This window comes from Cyphellophora attinorum (genome assembly GCF_001299255.1).
Source record: "Cyphellophora attinorum strain CBS 131958 chromosome Unknown Contig11, whole genome shotgun sequence".
NCBI classification, from domain to species: Eukaryota; Fungi; Ascomycota; class Eurotiomycetes; order Chaetothyriales; family Cyphellophoraceae; genus Cyphellophora; species Cyphellophora attinorum.
In genome coordinates, this window is record NW_017253239.1 from 668757 (window position 1) to 684463 (window position 15707).

Consider the following 15707-nt stretch of genomic DNA (forward strand, 5'->3'; position numbering starts at 1 on the left):
GGACGTTAGACGCTAATAGGATACCATCCTGGGCCGCGCTTGCCGTGGCTTAACAGCGTCCAAGTGGGCAAGTGCCGCTACGGGAGAGCTCCGAGGGAGTCTTTGCCACTGCGGGGAACGGGGGCTGAAAGACGGTAGCTTTCTTAGCCACTCCCGAACCCATAGACACCTTCCAGTCTTTGACTGCCGATAAAGCACTTACGAGATTCACTGTTGCTGCAGAAATCGGCGTGAGGCAGGCAATTGAAATCACACAGCCAAGAAAAGATGAGACATGTGTCTGCGAGTATCTGAGACTACATAAAGCCTAGCGGAGCTTCATGTAGGAACCTCCAAATTACTTAAGCTCCCCTGACCTCACCCGCCAACGATGTCCAAAAACGTGGACGAGCACCACAAAGATCAGCCCGAACGCTACTGTACCTGCCTGTGCGCCAAAGCTGTTGTTGTATCCTACTGCGACAGCCCATGGCTGTTGGAAGTAGCCGACGCTGAAGCCACCCATAACGCGAAGGAAACTGACCCAGCCAGCGCTCTCAGCTGGAACTGTTGGGTATGCATCGACAGCATATGCGAATGTCGTGACCGACAGCATCACAAGCCCAACAGAATGGATGCCCCAACCAAACACCACCACGCCCACGGCCAGGTGACTCCGCAATGCCTGGCCAAGGACGACTAGGCCGATGATCATCAAGATCGCAGCGATCTCGGCGACCACGAGCCGCACTTCAGGCTCGAAGACGCCCTTGTGCCGACGGACGTACATCTTAGCCAGCCAGTCGTTGCCGAAGTGACCGATGACCTCTCCGATCAAGACGCCGACGACGGGAGTGAAGTAAAGCGCACCAAGTTGCTTGTACGTATACCCATAACCCTGCGAATCTTATTAGTCTTGTATCTTGAAAGGGCGGTATGCTCGAGGGCAAAACTGGAGGATTAGCGCGAGCACTTCTTTGTCCAGCCCGAGACACACACTCAGGCAACATTCAAAGTCACGCTCATTTCCGCACACAAGTTTGTCCATGGGAGGGTGACTTACGCCAAATTCCGCGGGCGTGCCAAAGAGGATCGCTGTCGTAATATTGATGCCGATTGCCCAGGCGAAGCAGATCAAGCTGGACATGAGTCAGTGGGGCAATCAAAAATGTCAAGCAAGTGCCACTTACTAGTTGAAGAAGATGAGGATCAGTACTGGCTTCAGAAGAGCCCGTACAAATCTCGTGACGGAATGCCGCAGGGTAAGGAAGTAGTCTCGGTGGTTCTTAACCTGCCAGATGCCAGTCACGCGACTCAGCCTGCCTGCGAGCGTGTTCGGCCGGTTTGGCTGCAGAGCTTCAGGAACCTCTCTATTATACCAGCACTCGTCAAGGAAGCACAAAAGGAACACAAAGTAGAGTCCATGGGCAGCAAATCCGACCCATAGAGGCAAGATCCAGCTTCCTGTTGTGGCCAACATATAGTTTGCGACTATAGGGCCGACATATGGTGACGCAATGAACAAGGAAGTCCATATACCAATCTTTCGAGCACGCTGGTGGAAGAAGAAGATGTCTCTGATGAAGGCGATTGAGATTGTCGGCGCCGCATTCGAGATCAGCCCAGACACCGCTCGAAAGGCGTAGAACGTTGTGAAGTCTCTTGACAGTGCAACTCCCAAGTTGAGGAAGACAGCAATCAAGCAGTCCAGAAGATAGTAGGTCCTCGTCCCCACCAAGTGGAAAGAGGCACCCAAAACAAGGCTCCAATGCCACTAAAGACCGTCATCAGCATATCTAAGACGACAACAGCTGATGGTGCACTCACAGAAACAGGATGTTGAATGTGGTGGCGTGATTCACAGCATTGGGATTCATATGCCAGCTTTCACCTTGTGCAAGGATCAGGGATGAGCCAAGTCCACTGATGAAGTCTGTGACGAAGGCGCCATAAGCGAGGGTGATCAGTAGCAGGTGCTTCTTCGAGCTTGACCAGAGCAACGGATCTGCTGGATCGTCGCTAGGTTGTGGCAGGAGTACAGTCTACGATAAGAATCAGTATCCAATCGGTGGGTTTGCGTTCAGCATGGACAAGACTCACATGGCCATCTTTTGCGAGCTTCAGGCTCGTGCCGTCGATACCAGTGACATCCAGCAGGACGCCTCCTTCTCTTCGCGCAATGTCGGGAAGTGCTTTGGTGCCCACGAGGTCGTCATGATGAGATGCATGCGTGGCTGACTTCTCATGAGACATCTTCAGTTTTGGTGTTTGTTGGCAAGATGAATCAGGCTTGTTGCAACACCGGATGAAGCAGATCAGACGACAGGATGTTATGGCGCAGGTATCTTATACAGCAGACCTGCACGTGGCAGACGACTAACGTGCGTTTGCGCGAGGCCAGCTAAGGACCAGGGTGCCTGTGTATGGTCTGGACCAGAATGTGGTGGGTCTCCTTCCAGAGTGGCCCATGTTCTCGCGAAGAACCACGCTGCTTTGGCTTGGTGAAGAGTCGGCTGTCCCAGCACAGGATAGCCAGTGGATACATGCCCCAGGTTCTCGGAGGTGGGACAAAGTCTAATTCCCCACATGTTATTTTGCGTTGACGACGAGGCCTTGGGCCTGGCCCACAGCTCAGAAAGCGCACGTCGTATTCCAACGCGACTGTGGTACCACACATGACAACACGAGGGAGTCTCCGGGACACGGATCAGGTAAGTAGACGGTATTCGCGGGATCGTCTCGTACTGATGTCAAACCCCCTGTCCTCGTGCACAATGTCACCAAGTGTAATGTCTGTCATACTCGACTCTATACAGCAGCTCGTGCATCAGTCAAATTGATATACAGTGGGCCTTTCTCCCAAATGACGTGCACATCTTGGTCTAGCCAATTCATGCTCTCTGGATCCAGTCTCATGTCGAAGTTCCACAGCACCTTCGCAAGTATCATGCGCATCTCATGGTATGCCAGGCTATTATCTGTCAGCTTAGCCAGGTTCTCGCTCGCATGCACTTACTTCTTTCCCAAGCAATTCCGTGGGCCGAATGAGAACGGTTGTAGTACGTTCTTTCGGTCATCATCGTACCCTGCACCTTTAATCCATCGCTCGGGAATGAATTTTTCTGCGTGCCTAAAGTTGTGCTCTGAATGGAAAGCCGCGTAGCTGGAGACATAACAGCAGGTCTATACCAAAGTTAGATATGTCATCGAAGGTACCTAGGAAGGAAGTACTTGCCCCTGCTGGCAGGACTGTATCGCACACATTCGCTCCACCCTCGGGTACTAGGCGCGGCGGACCAAGAGGTACAGGAGGGTACATTCGCAACCCCTCTTCGATGCAGGCGTTGAGATACTCGAGACGAGCCAAACTTCTGATATCAATATTTCTCTCCTCGTCAAAGTTGGATCTGATCTCTTCTGTGAGCTTCTTCATCTTGTCCGGATTTTGCAGTAGGTAGAAAGTCAGGCCACTCAGCGCTGTCGCGGTGGTCTCTGTACCAGCTACCATCATTGTTATGGCGTTGGCGTGCATTTCCGGACGTGACATAGCTTTCTCACCCTCTTGCTTCATGACTAAACCCCATACATCCTGCTTGTCAGAAGCCCGTTCCAGCCGTCGATTGACTTTCGCTATGCATTCTTTGTTGTTGCGCGCCTGACGGTTGACCAGCTTCTTTGGTATGAAGAATGGTCTGAGAACCCCAGCACAGAAAGGGTAGTACCTCAGGAGCTGGGACATGCTCTGTAATTTCAGAAAGCTGAATACGTTGTCCAGAAACCATTCCTGAGACTGATCCTCGAGGAGATGCAGCGGCTCACCGAAAGTCAGGTCTGCCATGACATCGAATGTAGCATAATTATACCAGCGCTCCATATCAACCTTGTTGTTCGGTTCCAGGGTTGATTTTCGAAGTCCTTGTATCAGCAACTGGGCATAGTGCTCGGACATGGGCTCTTGCTCGTTGAGTGCACGATCAGAAAACGCGTGAGACAGTACTCGGCGTTGTCGTCCGTGGCTAGCATCTCCTGCACGGAAAAGACCTGCGTTACCACCAGAAGCGTCAGGTCCGTAGAACAACGGATCTTTGGCGAGGCTCTGCTTGCCTCCGGTTCTGAAGCCATAGATGTCTTTCCATGCCTGAGGGTTGATATAGCTGACTTCGTTCGGCGCGATTCGGACCACTTCTCCGTATGTCTGGTGAAGAACGGTGAGCCAGCTGTTGAGACTACCCCTATACTTGCGAGATATCATGGGGAGCCTGGTAAATTGGGCGAGACGGGGTCCTGGCAGCTTGCGTAAGGGATGGAAGAAGACATTGTAGACCAAGGACCCAATCTGCTTTAGAGCTAAGAGCTATGTTTCGTTCAGCAACAGCTGAAATTAAAAGCACCACCTACTCACAATCGAAACGAGGACAACTAGAAGGCTCGTCGTCGCCGTTGGGACTTCCATGGCTGACAATCGACAAGGTTTCGACAGCTGGGCTGTGATTCACAAAGGAAGCGATCGAGCACTGAGCCACCATATGCGAATTTTGCGAACGTTGCAGAAGCAGTAGACCATTGATTATGGGTAGAAGATCATCGTGGGGCACTCCCCGCTGGGCCAGTGTAAGGCACCTCCCAGTCGGGCCATCTGAGAATCCTAGCCGATCCGATTTTTGGACTGAAGAGATAGACGCTCGCGTGATGGCACGTCAGGCATCGCGGTAGGCTAGGAGCCATAGATTGAATGCGATGTTAAGCAGCTGTAGCCTTCTACAGATTTGCAGCAGCTACGAATCCAAGTTCTAAAGTTTTGAAGGGCAAATCCCGTCGCATCACGTGACACAATTCTCAGAACTATTCAAGTTCAAGTTCAAGTTGGTTTTGCTCACCTCCAGATAACTGACTTTATTCTCAAAGTCGAGGACTAGTAGCGAACACCACTCGGTTTTTGCAGCTGCCCAGGTGCTCTATATGCACTTCTACGATTTGACCATCCACTAACCACTCAGGCTCCTTCATGCCGAGGGCGACGCCGCCTGGTGTGCCTGTCATGATTACTGTGCCTTGCTGCAGGGTTGATCCTTGGCTCAGAAAGGAGATCAAGGCTTTGACACCGAACAGCAGGTCGGACGTATTAGTTTCCTGACGCACCTCCCCATCGACGATGGTCTTGAGCATAAGACTGCTGGCATCCTGAACAACAGCGGGCGCAACAATCATTGGTCCAAGGGGTGCGAAGGTGTCAAAGGACTTTCCGAAGGACCATTGGGGAATATGGCCTGCGTATGCTGGATCCCTCTGCCATTTTCGTGCAGAAACGTCGTTCGAGGAGGCATACCCTGCCACGTAAGACAGCGCTTCTTCCTGCGAGATGTCCTTGCCTGTGCGACCAATGATAATGGCCTGGACTTGTTAGCATCACGATACGCAAGCTGGAGCCGCTTCCAAGTACCAGTTCACCTTCATAGTCAAGATCCATCCCCTGTGCGGCTCTCGGGACAAGTATATCCTGATCAAATGCTGCTATCGCAGGCGCTGGCTTCATGAAAAGCGACGGATATGGCGGCGGTTTTCGTCCGAGTTCACTGACTGATTGAGGATTTGGTCAGCAAGTTACTCATACGTGGGGGATAGGATCCCAAGTTTGGACCAGGTCTTACTATGAGCTTTATAGTTGAGCCCGATGCACTTTACCACAGGAACATCATCAGCAGTCAGGACCCCAAGCAACCGCTTGACTGACACTTCCTTATCGGTGGCCACCAGATGAAATGGATCGTGGCCTTCCAGCTGCTTCGCACGCAGATTACCTGCTTCGAGACTGGCAGTGAGCTCCTCTGCGCTGCTCACACAAGCATCTCCGAAGCAGACGACCCCGTTTGTGGCCTCGAACCGGATCAGGCGCTTCCACATCTTCTTTGTATGGGTTCAGGTCTCGCACGGATGTTGACGATGCTGTGTGCGAGAGTCTGCGAGAGTCTGCCAAAGCTTCATTTGGAGCAGCTGTAACGATTCTACCACTTTGGGTGCTGCAGTGAAATGAGCTAGTGACTAGTTGCCACTTAGAGTTTTGGGCTGTGACAGAGGTCAGGAAGTGCCCCAGTGGGGCCCTAACGCCCCGGATTTTGATTTCCAAGCCTCGCAATAAGGGGCCCCTCTTCTCGCCTGGGGAGAAACAGGTCGCTCAGCCAAGAAAGCTACGGCGACTCCACGCTTTACCAAAGCTTATAATCTTCACAGGACAAGTCTTTGGACGACAGTACATAATTTTGGTCGACTTGCACGACATTCAGGACATCCGGAAGTCCTACTCGAAAGCACGTCGACAATGTCGCCGCCAAGTCCAAAAGTTGCATTCGTCACAGGCTGCTCGGGAGTCACAGGTAATGCGATCGTCGAGCATCTAATACGACAGCCCAAAGAAGAGTGGTACGACGCTCTGGTCACATATAGGCCCATGTGGCTAATTTATGCATAGGTCAAAAATCATTATATCCTCCAGGAGCCCGCTAAGATATACCTGGCAAGATCCTCGCGTTCGCTGGATAGGTGTCGACTTCCTCGACCCCGTGGAGAAGCTTGAGACGCAACTGAGGCCGTTGTGCGAAGACGTCACTCATGCTTTCTTTGCCAGCTATGTCCATACCGACGGCTTTTCGGAGCTGAGAGATTGCAACGAGCCGTTATTTGAGAATTTCCTGACATCTATCGACAACATCGCGGGGTCTGCGTTGCAACGAGTGATATTACAAACGGGCGGAAAGGTCAGTAAAATCGCTTTGAGGGTGTTACTTGCGTCTAACAGTGGCGTAGCACTATGGTGTGCATCTCGGACCTGTGCCAGCCCCATGTCGTGAGGATGGCCCAAGGTATAAGGACGACAAGGGCGAGAACTTCTATTTTGCTCAGGAAGACTTCATGTTCAATCTGCAGAAGCAGCGGACGTGGTCGTGGAACATCATCCGGCCAAATGCCATTATTGGCTTTACTCCGGGAAGTGAGTGGTTTTCGGAGACCTCGTATGAGCCAACAAGCCATGCTAACTGCTGCGATAGAAAATGGCATGTCCATGGCGCTCACCATGGCACTATATATGATAACCTGCAAGGAGTTGGGGATCATACCTGAGTTCCCCGGAAACAGATTCTTCTACAATTCTACGGACGACTGTTCATACGCCCCAGCCATAGCTGACCTCTCAGTCTGGTCAGCCACGCAAGCGCATACCAAGAACGAAGCCTTCAATCATGTCAACGGCGACACGATTGTGTGGAGGTACTTTTTCAAACAGCTAGGCGAGTATTTTGGCATCGTTGTATGTTGATGGCTCCTGTCCCCTCGATTGATCTAAAACTGATGGTTCCTGTAGATCCCCGACCAGAAAGAGTGGAAAGCTGTCGGACTTGAGGGTGTCTATGATCACAACTTCAAAATGGAAGATTGGCAGCAGGGCAAGCAGGAAGTATGGGACAGAGTGTGCGAGAAATACGGCGGCAACAAATCGGCTTTCAGCTGGGGAACATGGGGCTTTATGAACTGGGCGATGGGCAAGGCCTGGCCGACTACTTCGAGCATGAGTAAGGCTCGCAAGTTTGGTTGGCATCGACAGGATGACAGCCTGGAGACCTGGTATGAAACTTTCCAGTCCTTCGAGAATGCCGGAGTGTTGCCGCGTGCAGAGCTTCTGCGAGGGAGTAGTGGCGAAGGGAAGCGTGCGAAGAATGTCGTCAACGGCACGAATGGACTTACAAATGGTACCTGAGGCGTGACTCTCAAGCATAAATATTAACATGTGTGTCTCTCAATGACATTCCCCATAGCTTCGACAGCAATGAAGGATCGCTTGTATCATGATGGAGTCGAATCAAACACCACACTGGAGCAATTCTTATAATCCTTTGCTGAAACAGATCTACGAGAAGCAAATACGCCAAGTCTGACCGTGGATAGGTCCGCGGCTGGCTTTCCAAACTGTGCCACCCCCACATGCCCTAACGATCTAACTTTGAGCAGGAGTACCACATCTGGCCAAAATACCTAACTCTGCAAAGGATCTGTGCCTCACCACGCGACAAACGTCCAACCTTCTGCATGGACACCACGACCTGGAATGAGGACCCATTCATGTCCTCCTGGGATGCAAAATATGTTTCGACGAATCTCAAAGACGACGCAGCACCATACGACAAAGCCTTGTTTCTGTCAATTAATGACCGCCTTGCTCAACAGCCAGAGCTCAAGGACTATGCTTACACCTTGGTAGTACGTGTTGAGGTAAAAACGCATTCATGATAGCGCTGATACCTCCTCCAGGCAGCCGCCTGCTGCGCCGTTGGCCGCGCGGACGTTGTGGGCAAGTTCTTCGATGATCTGACCCGCGAGAGCACGCCACAACAGTCCGAGGAAATCTTCTTGCGGCTCAGAGAAGCCATTACGATCATATTTCCGTATGTTGGCATGCCAACCTGCATTCCAGCGTGCTACGGGATGATCGGCGTTGTGCAGCGCAAAGGCGGCGAATATGCTTCGACTCGGTCGCTACGAAAGGAGGAAGTCACCTTCGAGGACGCAAGGCGAGGCAAGGAGCTTCGAGCCCGGATCTATTCTGGGGTAGGCAACTCCGAGATTTTCGATCTTATGGGCAAGTACTTTACAGACTTGTGTAAGTGACGCCCAAACTTCAGTGTATCAAATGCTGACCGAAGGAGTCATGTGCTCGACGATCGTCACTTGGGGATATTTAGTGGCTAAGGCCAACGACGAGGTCTTCACACCAGAGCAATCGCACCTGATTATAGCGACGGCTATTATCGCGTTGGGCGCGACTCGGCAGAGCAAGAGTCACATCAAAGCTACACTAGGGATCGGAAACTCCGTAGGAGCTGTGCAGGTGGTCGTAGGGGCGATCAACGAAATTGCCCGCTGGACGGGCCGGCCAATCGTGACGCTAAACGTAGACGAGCTTGCTGCAGATATACAGAAGGCTTTGGGTCGCTGATATTGGCTGGCGTACTCGATGAATACGCCTGAAATAGGTCTACATATCTGAGGGTTTAGCGTATAGATCGCGAGTGCCAAGACCAAGAGTTCACGCTTCCCCCATCAGTCACGCGTGATGAGCGAGAAACCCTGACTTACTTAGTACTTAATAGCTCTCGCAACAAGTCCAATATTCACAGACTGAAACAAGTCAGGCCATCGCAGTCGCACTTCTGCATGCGTCTTTTCATGCTGCGCCCCGAAATACGGAACTGGTTGAGTGAGAGATCATAGTGGCAAATGCCCCACCATGGGGCACCTTCGCAGATTGCAGTAAGGTGTTTTTGAATGGCCATGACTCGTGATTTACAGATTTGAGGGTGCGCTCAATGGGGCGTTCAAGCCTGGAGCGTATGAGCGGCTTGAACTTGTATCTTGTTGCACTCGCACCGTAGGAGTTCAAAAGCTTCTACAAGAAATTGGATGTTTCCGAGAGCGTGAAGCTACAACTGGTCAGCACATCGATACCCATCTATTCGTTTCGGCCGTCAGCAACCGATATGGGCTCAGTAGGAACTACTTCGCCACTGGTAAACGACCGTGAAACGGATGTCCTCGTCGTCGGCGCCGGCGTAGCGGGTCTTACCTTATCTGTTCTCCTCGCACAGTATGGCATTCGAACACTCACAGTCGCCAAGCACAGTGGTACAGCACCTCAGCCACGAGCACACGTCACTAACCAACGGACGATGGAGGTCTTTCGAGATATGGGCATCGAGGACCGGGTCGTTGAGCAAGCCATTCGAATGACAGAGGTTGGCAGCGGTGTGATGCTGACCTCTTTGACGGGCCTGGAGATCGCACGCTATGCCTGCTATGGCGCGGGAGACGACCAGATGAGCGACTTTACAGCTGCGAGTCCATGTGCCATGATGAACATTCCTCAAAACCTCCTGGAGCAGATTCTGTATTCCAGATTACGCGAGCTCGGCGGCGACGTCCACTTCTACCAAGAAGTCATCGACGTGACACAAGACACAGACCATGCTTCAGCAACCGTTCGAGACCGCCACACGCACGACTGCTACAACGTCAGGGCTCAGTTCGTGGTTGCGGCAGATGGCGGACGCTCACTCATCGCTGAGAAGCTCGGCATCGGCTTCATAGGCCAGCCCGGCCTGATGAGTATGCTGACCACGTGGCTGGAAATGGATCTCGAACAGTACACCGCCCATCGTCCGGCCTGCATCTACATGCTTCTACAGCCAGGCAACTCGTATTGGGTAGCTCTGGCACCCTCATCATCGTCCGGCGCTGGGATCAATGGCTACTGAACCGCCAATACGATGCCGCAGACGGTGAGCCTGATACTTCAGATGAAGCTGTCATTGCGCACGCACGAAAAGTGCTCAACATCCCCCAGGACCTTCCTATCAAAGTCAAAGATTCCAGCAAGTGGCAAGTCAACAATCTCGTCGCCACAACGTACCAACACGGCCGCATCTTCCTCGCCGGAGACGCTGCACATCGTCATCCGCCGTCAAGTGGCTTGGGCAGCAATACCTGCGTACAAGATGCATACAACATCGCCTGGAAACTCGCTCTCGTCGTCAAGGGAAAAGCCAGCGAGAAACTCCTTGAGAGCTACACACAGGAGCGCCAGCCGATCGGCAAGCAGGTTGTCGACCATGCTATACAGACGCTGTACAATTGGGCTATGGTTCCGACAACGCTCGGATTCAAGAAGGGCCAAAGCTTGGAAGAAGGGTTTGAGTCCTTGGAGCATCTCTTTTCTGATGCTCTTGAGGCGGAGGATCGCCGAGCAGAGCTGGAGAAGGTCGTGAAGTTGCAGGATCGCAGGTCCAATGCAATCGGGCTGCATCTTGGACAACGATACAGCGATTCGCGGGCGGTTGTTGATGACGGTACGCCGTTTCCAGAGTACGAACGAGATCCTGTTCTCCATTATGAGCCTACGACTCACACAGGTGCCTACCTGCCACACGCTTGGGTCAGCTATCAGGGTAAGAGAGTGTCGACCCTGGACATCATACCGCATGGATTGTTTGGCCTCATATGTGGGATCCGGGGTAAGCTATGGAGGCAGGCAGCGCAGGATGTGGAACGGGAGCTTGGTCTAGAGCTGCCAACATACTCAGTGGGATACCGCTGTGAGTATGATGATGTCTTTGGGTTGTGGAGCAAGAGAAAGGAAATGAAGGATGACGGTGTGCTTGTGGTGCGACCGGACCGGCACATTGCATTCAGGTCGGTGACGATGGCTGCGGACCCGTACAACGTGCTGAAATCAGCGATACTGCACGTTCTGAATTGGAACAAAGCATGAATGTATCGAATGCCTCGAACAAGCCACGTTCTTACCGGAGATTGTGGTGATGCGTGTCGCTGTAGTAGCATTGCCTATTTCTATACCACTACAATGTCACCAACGGATGCGTACTGTAGCTCCGAGAGCCCATCAAGGTCACAAAAGTACATCGTCTGTTATTCAAGGGGTGTCTATCCTTTCTGCGCTACTCCTCTCTTCGCAAAGTACTGTCGCAACAAAGCTTTACCGTAGTCATTACCATTAGGCGTCCGAACTATGGTATGGATGTGGAACGGTAGGGCGTCCTTGTTCGTAAGAAAGACGCCAGAATGATGGTCAAACTCGATCATGATCGCCGGCGAATGCACCTTGTAGTAGAAAGCGTCCTGATCACCCCAGCCACCTATCCAGGCAAAGTATGTTTCGTTCCAATGTTTGTCGATCAAACGGAGCTGCAGCTCAATGCGTGATCCGGAAGGTGATTGAGACTCATCGTCAACAACTTGCGGACCATGCCCTGTTGCTCTTGAGTCAATGCCGTGACCACACCACCTTCATAAGGGATGATACGATTGTCTTGAAATGCCCCTCCGAGATGCCGCTGGTCTGCGCGGTGGAAGCGCCCTGGAGGATACTCCGGCCCACTTAGAGCGTGAAATATCCGAACCGCCTTTATCGAGGACTCTTCCATCGAACTCATCAGTCTCATAGCAAGCTGTTCCTGGTCCGTGAAAAGCTCGAGACCTTTGTCTGGCCCTTCATCAATGACATTAGGCTCTGCCCCCATGAATATTGGGGAAACCACAATGTCATCTCCGACAATCATGAAGTTCATGCAGAAATGGTGCCCGAATATTTGCCAACCCCAAGGCTCAGTCATGGACGGCTTGCCAAAAATGCAGAAGTTGTAGGACCTCTCGTTGAGGACTTTCCGGCCGTTGACGATATCACCGAGGAAGTGATTGACTTTCATGCAGCCTCTAGCCTTGGCATATCCTCGTTCTGACAGACTGGCCCGAATGACCGCGAAAACTGCTTCGCAGAGCTCGTCAGATATCTCGTCCAGACGTATTCCATGCCGGTAGATGTAGATCTCTGGGTTAGCCCAATAGCGCCACTCTTCGGCATTAAGTCCCTTGAGGAGCCGCTCTCGTTCGCGATCGCCAGCTTCTTCGACTACTCGTGTCGCGGCCGCACACAAGTTGATCCTGTAGTCTCCACCATTTATCTCGGTGTTGAGGTGAAAAAGATCCTCAACAACATTGCCATCGGTTGTGATACCTTTGTACGGCTGTGCAGCCAGACTCTCCCAATGCGCTTTCCAGCCACGCATGAAGTCGTTGTCGCAAGCTTTCTCGGCCCATTGCCGGGCGTCACAAGCCGCAAGTCCTGCAATTCGTGGCGTATCTGGCGATGGGATGTATTGCCGGAAGCTGGCGCGCTGCTGTTTCGCAATCATGGCCGAAGACCGGGGTCCGGACTGGTATATGGGTCACTAGAGACACGAATCCGCAATCTTTCCAAGTATCAGACTGGACTCTGGAAACGTCGTTAACAGACACAGAGCACACTGCCAGGAAACCTTGATCCGTGGTTGTGAGCCTTGCACGACTAGTTCGAACTTGGGAGTGGATGGTGTCAGCCAATCGCGATAGGTCCCCACTGCTGCATTTCGGGCCCCACTGTATCCGCTCTCTCACGTTGGCCAATGACGACAGACTGTGTGCGCTACCACGAGAGCACGCGGAGCCTGACACGGTATTTGGGGTCGCAGATTGAGGCTGCAGCATCTGGAACAGCAAGATGCGCAATCACACTAAGCACAAGGACTTAGATCAGTAGTCTCATGCAAAGATGACTTCGCCTCTGCCACCACTTCGCAGAGTGGTGACCTACCACAACAATGCCGGCAAAGGCTTCGTAGCAGCTCAAAACGAGATCGCGGCTGAGATGATGCCACACGGGGTGGCAAGTTCTGTCATATGGGCCACAAAGTCTCATCCAGCGCCAATAAGCGATCCAGGCGACAGCGCCAAGGCAGACGATATCGGGATGGTCACACCAGGCTCAGTGGCGCGCATCGTCGATATCCCACCACATACTAAGGGTGGCCTTCACCGCACGATATCTCTGGACTATATATTGGTGCTGGAGGGGTCGGTAACGCTTAGCTTGGACGACGGATCTCGGACTGTGGTGAAGAAGGGCGAACTGGTCGTTCAGCAGGCGACGATGCACGGCTGGGACAATGAGAGCGATGAGTGGGCCAGAATATTCTGTGTCATGCTCCAAGCCAAGAGCCCTGTCATAAACGGCGTACAGCTGGAGGAGGACTTGACTCAGCTATGAGCGGCCGCCCGGGGGAGATGTACTGTCATTTGATCTGCTATCCGTGGCAATCAACTCGATCCTAGTCAGCCCCTTCTGGTCACTCCTATCCTCTCGACTGCGCCACTGCCACTTCAGTGTCGCTGAAATGCCAGCAAGGAAAAGAAGGCAAAGCTTGCCGTGAGACTCACCAAAATGAAGGCTTCAAACGCGCAGTACTCGCGTAAGAGCGGCCAAGTTAGAGCAGGCTTTCGTGACCAACGGATATCCCAGCCAGTTACACATTCACATCACAGCCACCAGTGCGCTGGTGAGACTCTACTAACGGTAGAATACGGGTATGGATAAGTCCCAGGCTTTCCTGTCAATAGATTAGGCAGCCAGCGCTATGTTGCGCGGGTCAGAAGGCAATTCGCAACCAACACTGGAAAAGGACTCGTGTCAAAGCTGACGATGCATCGGCCGAACGCGAACAGTTCTCTGTCTACCAGGACATGGCATGCGCAGATCTAATCGATAATACCACAGTCACGGCACACCAGCTCAATTTGACAACCTCACAGACGAGGAACGCGATACCTACCTAGGTACTTGACGGCAGAGGCCAAGTCTTCAAAATGAGTCCGGCGGCCAAGCGTGCGAGGCGCCTAACTGATCACAGACTAGCGTCATTAGCCGTTCTTAGGCGTGTGATTTCAAAGGTTACCAAAGTTCACAACTCGCCCATTTCATCTTCCTTTCCATCTCTTTGGTACCTGAAGGTCAAGGTACTCCAGGCTCTCCTCAGAATCTGTTCAACCTGATTTATGACTGATCGTAGGCTCGATTATGCCGTACAAAATCTTCTAGATTCCTCCAGGTAAAGTGTTCTCATTGTCCTCTGTTCAATTTCTTGAAGCACGACTGTCTGGTTGCTGTTATCGTGCGGTCACGTAGCACTCGCTGTCAGTTCTCTCACTCTCCAGTCCCGAGACGATGTGCTTTGCGCTATTGCTAGATCGTTTCACGGTTCCCTTCACGGGCACGCTTCCACGTCCAGCAATTCACCGCATGACTATCCTGGAAGAGCGGCAATTGGCCATTGAAGCAACTGCATCTCGCGACAGCTTACTCGCGTGTGTCCAGCAGCTTCCTTTCGACATTCGCCAAGTCATCTGGCACAACCTTCCTTTCAATGTCCGCCATGTCGTCTGCAAATTATACTTCGTCACCATGCTCGAGAAAATCTTGTCGAGGTCACTGTCGGAAGAGGAGGCCGCTGAGGTCGATGAAAAGCTGCAGCAGTGGTCCTGGCAGGAGCGCAAGTGGGGACGCAAGTGGAACTTCAGCAAGAGAGGACTTATGGGGCGTATCGAGGAGCTGTGTTGTGGCGTGTGCGATTTCGACATCTTTGCAGACCCTATGGTCGATGTTCTAGTCAAGTGGCTAGAGCAGCAAAGAGAGCCCACTGCCCGCCTGGACACCGTGGAAGACGCTGCTGAATTTGTCATCGAAGCGTGCGAGTATGAGTATGGCCCTAAACTCGACAGCACAGATTTTCGGATACTGGAACATGGGCTGAATAGCAGAAAGGCTGCAGGTGGATTCAATTGTCCTATGGACGTATGGAATCTCGTCGTACCCATTCACGCCAGGTATAACAAGTATGGCTTTAATGAAACAAAGCATGGAGGTCTCTGGTGGAGATGCTACGCGAGGCTCTATGATGTGGACCATGATTATATCGATTTCTGAAGGGTATGTGGCGCGCTGCTCCTGACGTTCGTAACGCCAACAGCAAAGCTGGAAGACCTTCGAATCGAATGCAAGCCAACGCCCCAGCGATCGATTCTACACTTTCAGAGCCAATCACGCAGTTACACACCACTTGTTGCACCGAGAAACAGTGCTTGCTCTGACAGACCCAATCTCGTCGATCGAGCCTTCCCGAGTTAGGCAACCTCAACGTCATCCTGCATTCGTATCAGATGCTTCAGCGGATTAGCACCTAATCCAGTAGGCATCTCGCAACAGAGGTTGACACTCCTTGGCCTGCTGTGAGCTGCATATAGCTCAGGCCTCACAGGGCGGTTCGAACGGTCGTTGTACGACAGCTGTCAAATGT

The 15707-nt window shown here is 52.3% G+C and overlaps 8 protein-coding genes across 8 annotated transcripts; 5 read left to right on the forward strand and 3 right to left on the reverse strand.

The window, feature by feature from the left end:
* Window positions 1-337: 337 nt before the first annotated feature.
* Window positions 338-2232, reverse strand: AB675_10784 (putative MFS-type transporter; the record flags this gene model as incomplete). The annotated part of the gene is made up of 5 exons (XM_018139577.1): window positions 338-877; window positions 1043-1118; window positions 1170-1742; window positions 1807-2021; window positions 2080-2232. 5 exons carry the CDS (start codon window positions 2230-2232, stop codon window positions 338-340), a joined length of 1557 nt encoding a protein of 518 aa, XP_018000702.1.
* Window positions 2233-2787: 555 nt separating this feature from the next.
* On the reverse strand, window positions 2788-5880 carry AB675_10785 (Versicolorin B desaturase; the record flags this gene model as incomplete). The annotated part of the gene is made up of 6 exons (XM_018139578.1): window positions 2788-2950; window positions 2996-3162; window positions 3242-4333; window positions 4951-5370; window positions 5420-5556; window positions 5628-5880. 6 exons carry the CDS (start codon window positions 5878-5880, stop codon window positions 2788-2790), a joined length of 2232 nt encoding a protein of 743 aa, XP_018000840.1.
* A 415-nt stretch (window positions 5881-6295) lies between these two features.
* On the forward strand, window positions 6296-7729 carry AB675_10786 (uncharacterized protein; the record flags this gene model as incomplete). The annotated part of the gene is made up of 5 exons (XM_018139579.1): window positions 6296-6396; window positions 6446-6731; window positions 6781-6964; window positions 7023-7282; window positions 7337-7729. The coding sequence occupies 5 exons, from the start codon at window positions 6296-6298 to the stop codon at window positions 7727-7729; spliced, it is 1224 nt and encodes a 407-aa protein (XP_018000610.1).
* A 329-nt stretch (window positions 7730-8058) lies between these two features.
* Window positions 8059-8965, forward strand: AB675_10787 (uncharacterized protein; the record flags this gene model as incomplete). Its single annotated transcript, XM_018139580.1, has 3 exons — window positions 8059-8229; window positions 8281-8629; window positions 8676-8965. 3 exons carry the CDS (start codon window positions 8059-8061, stop codon window positions 8963-8965), a joined length of 810 nt encoding a protein of 269 aa, XP_018000751.1.
* Window positions 8966-9506: 541 nt separating this feature from the next.
* On the forward strand, window positions 9507-11293 carry AB675_10788 (2,4-dichlorophenol 6-monooxygenase; the record flags this gene model as incomplete). The annotated part of the gene is made up of 2 exons (XM_018139581.1): window positions 9507-10168; window positions 10216-11293. 2 exons carry the CDS (start codon window positions 9507-9509, stop codon window positions 11291-11293), a joined length of 1740 nt encoding a protein of 579 aa, XP_018000660.1.
* Window positions 11294-11466: 173 nt separating this feature from the next.
* AB675_10789 (uncharacterized protein) lies at window positions 11467-12734 on the reverse strand (the record flags this gene model as incomplete). The annotated part of the gene is made up of 2 exons (XM_018139582.1): window positions 11467-11792; window positions 11846-12734. 2 exons carry the CDS (start codon window positions 12732-12734, stop codon window positions 11467-11469), a joined length of 1215 nt encoding a protein of 404 aa, XP_018000614.1.
* Window positions 12735-13129: 395 nt separating this feature from the next.
* AB675_10790 (uncharacterized protein) lies at window positions 13130-13624 on the forward strand (the record flags this gene model as incomplete). Its single annotated transcript, XM_018139584.1, has 1 exon — window positions 13130-13624. The coding sequence occupies one exon, from the start codon at window positions 13130-13132 to the stop codon at window positions 13622-13624; it is 495 nt and encodes a 164-aa protein (XP_018000577.1).
* A 954-nt stretch (window positions 13625-14578) lies between these two features.
* AB675_10791 (uncharacterized protein) lies at window positions 14579-15337 on the forward strand (the record flags this gene model as incomplete). Its single annotated transcript, XM_018139585.1, has 1 exon — window positions 14579-15337. One exon carries the CDS (start codon window positions 14579-14581, stop codon window positions 15335-15337), a length of 759 nt encoding a protein of 252 aa, XP_018000806.1.
* Window positions 15338-15707: the final 370 nt, after the last annotated feature.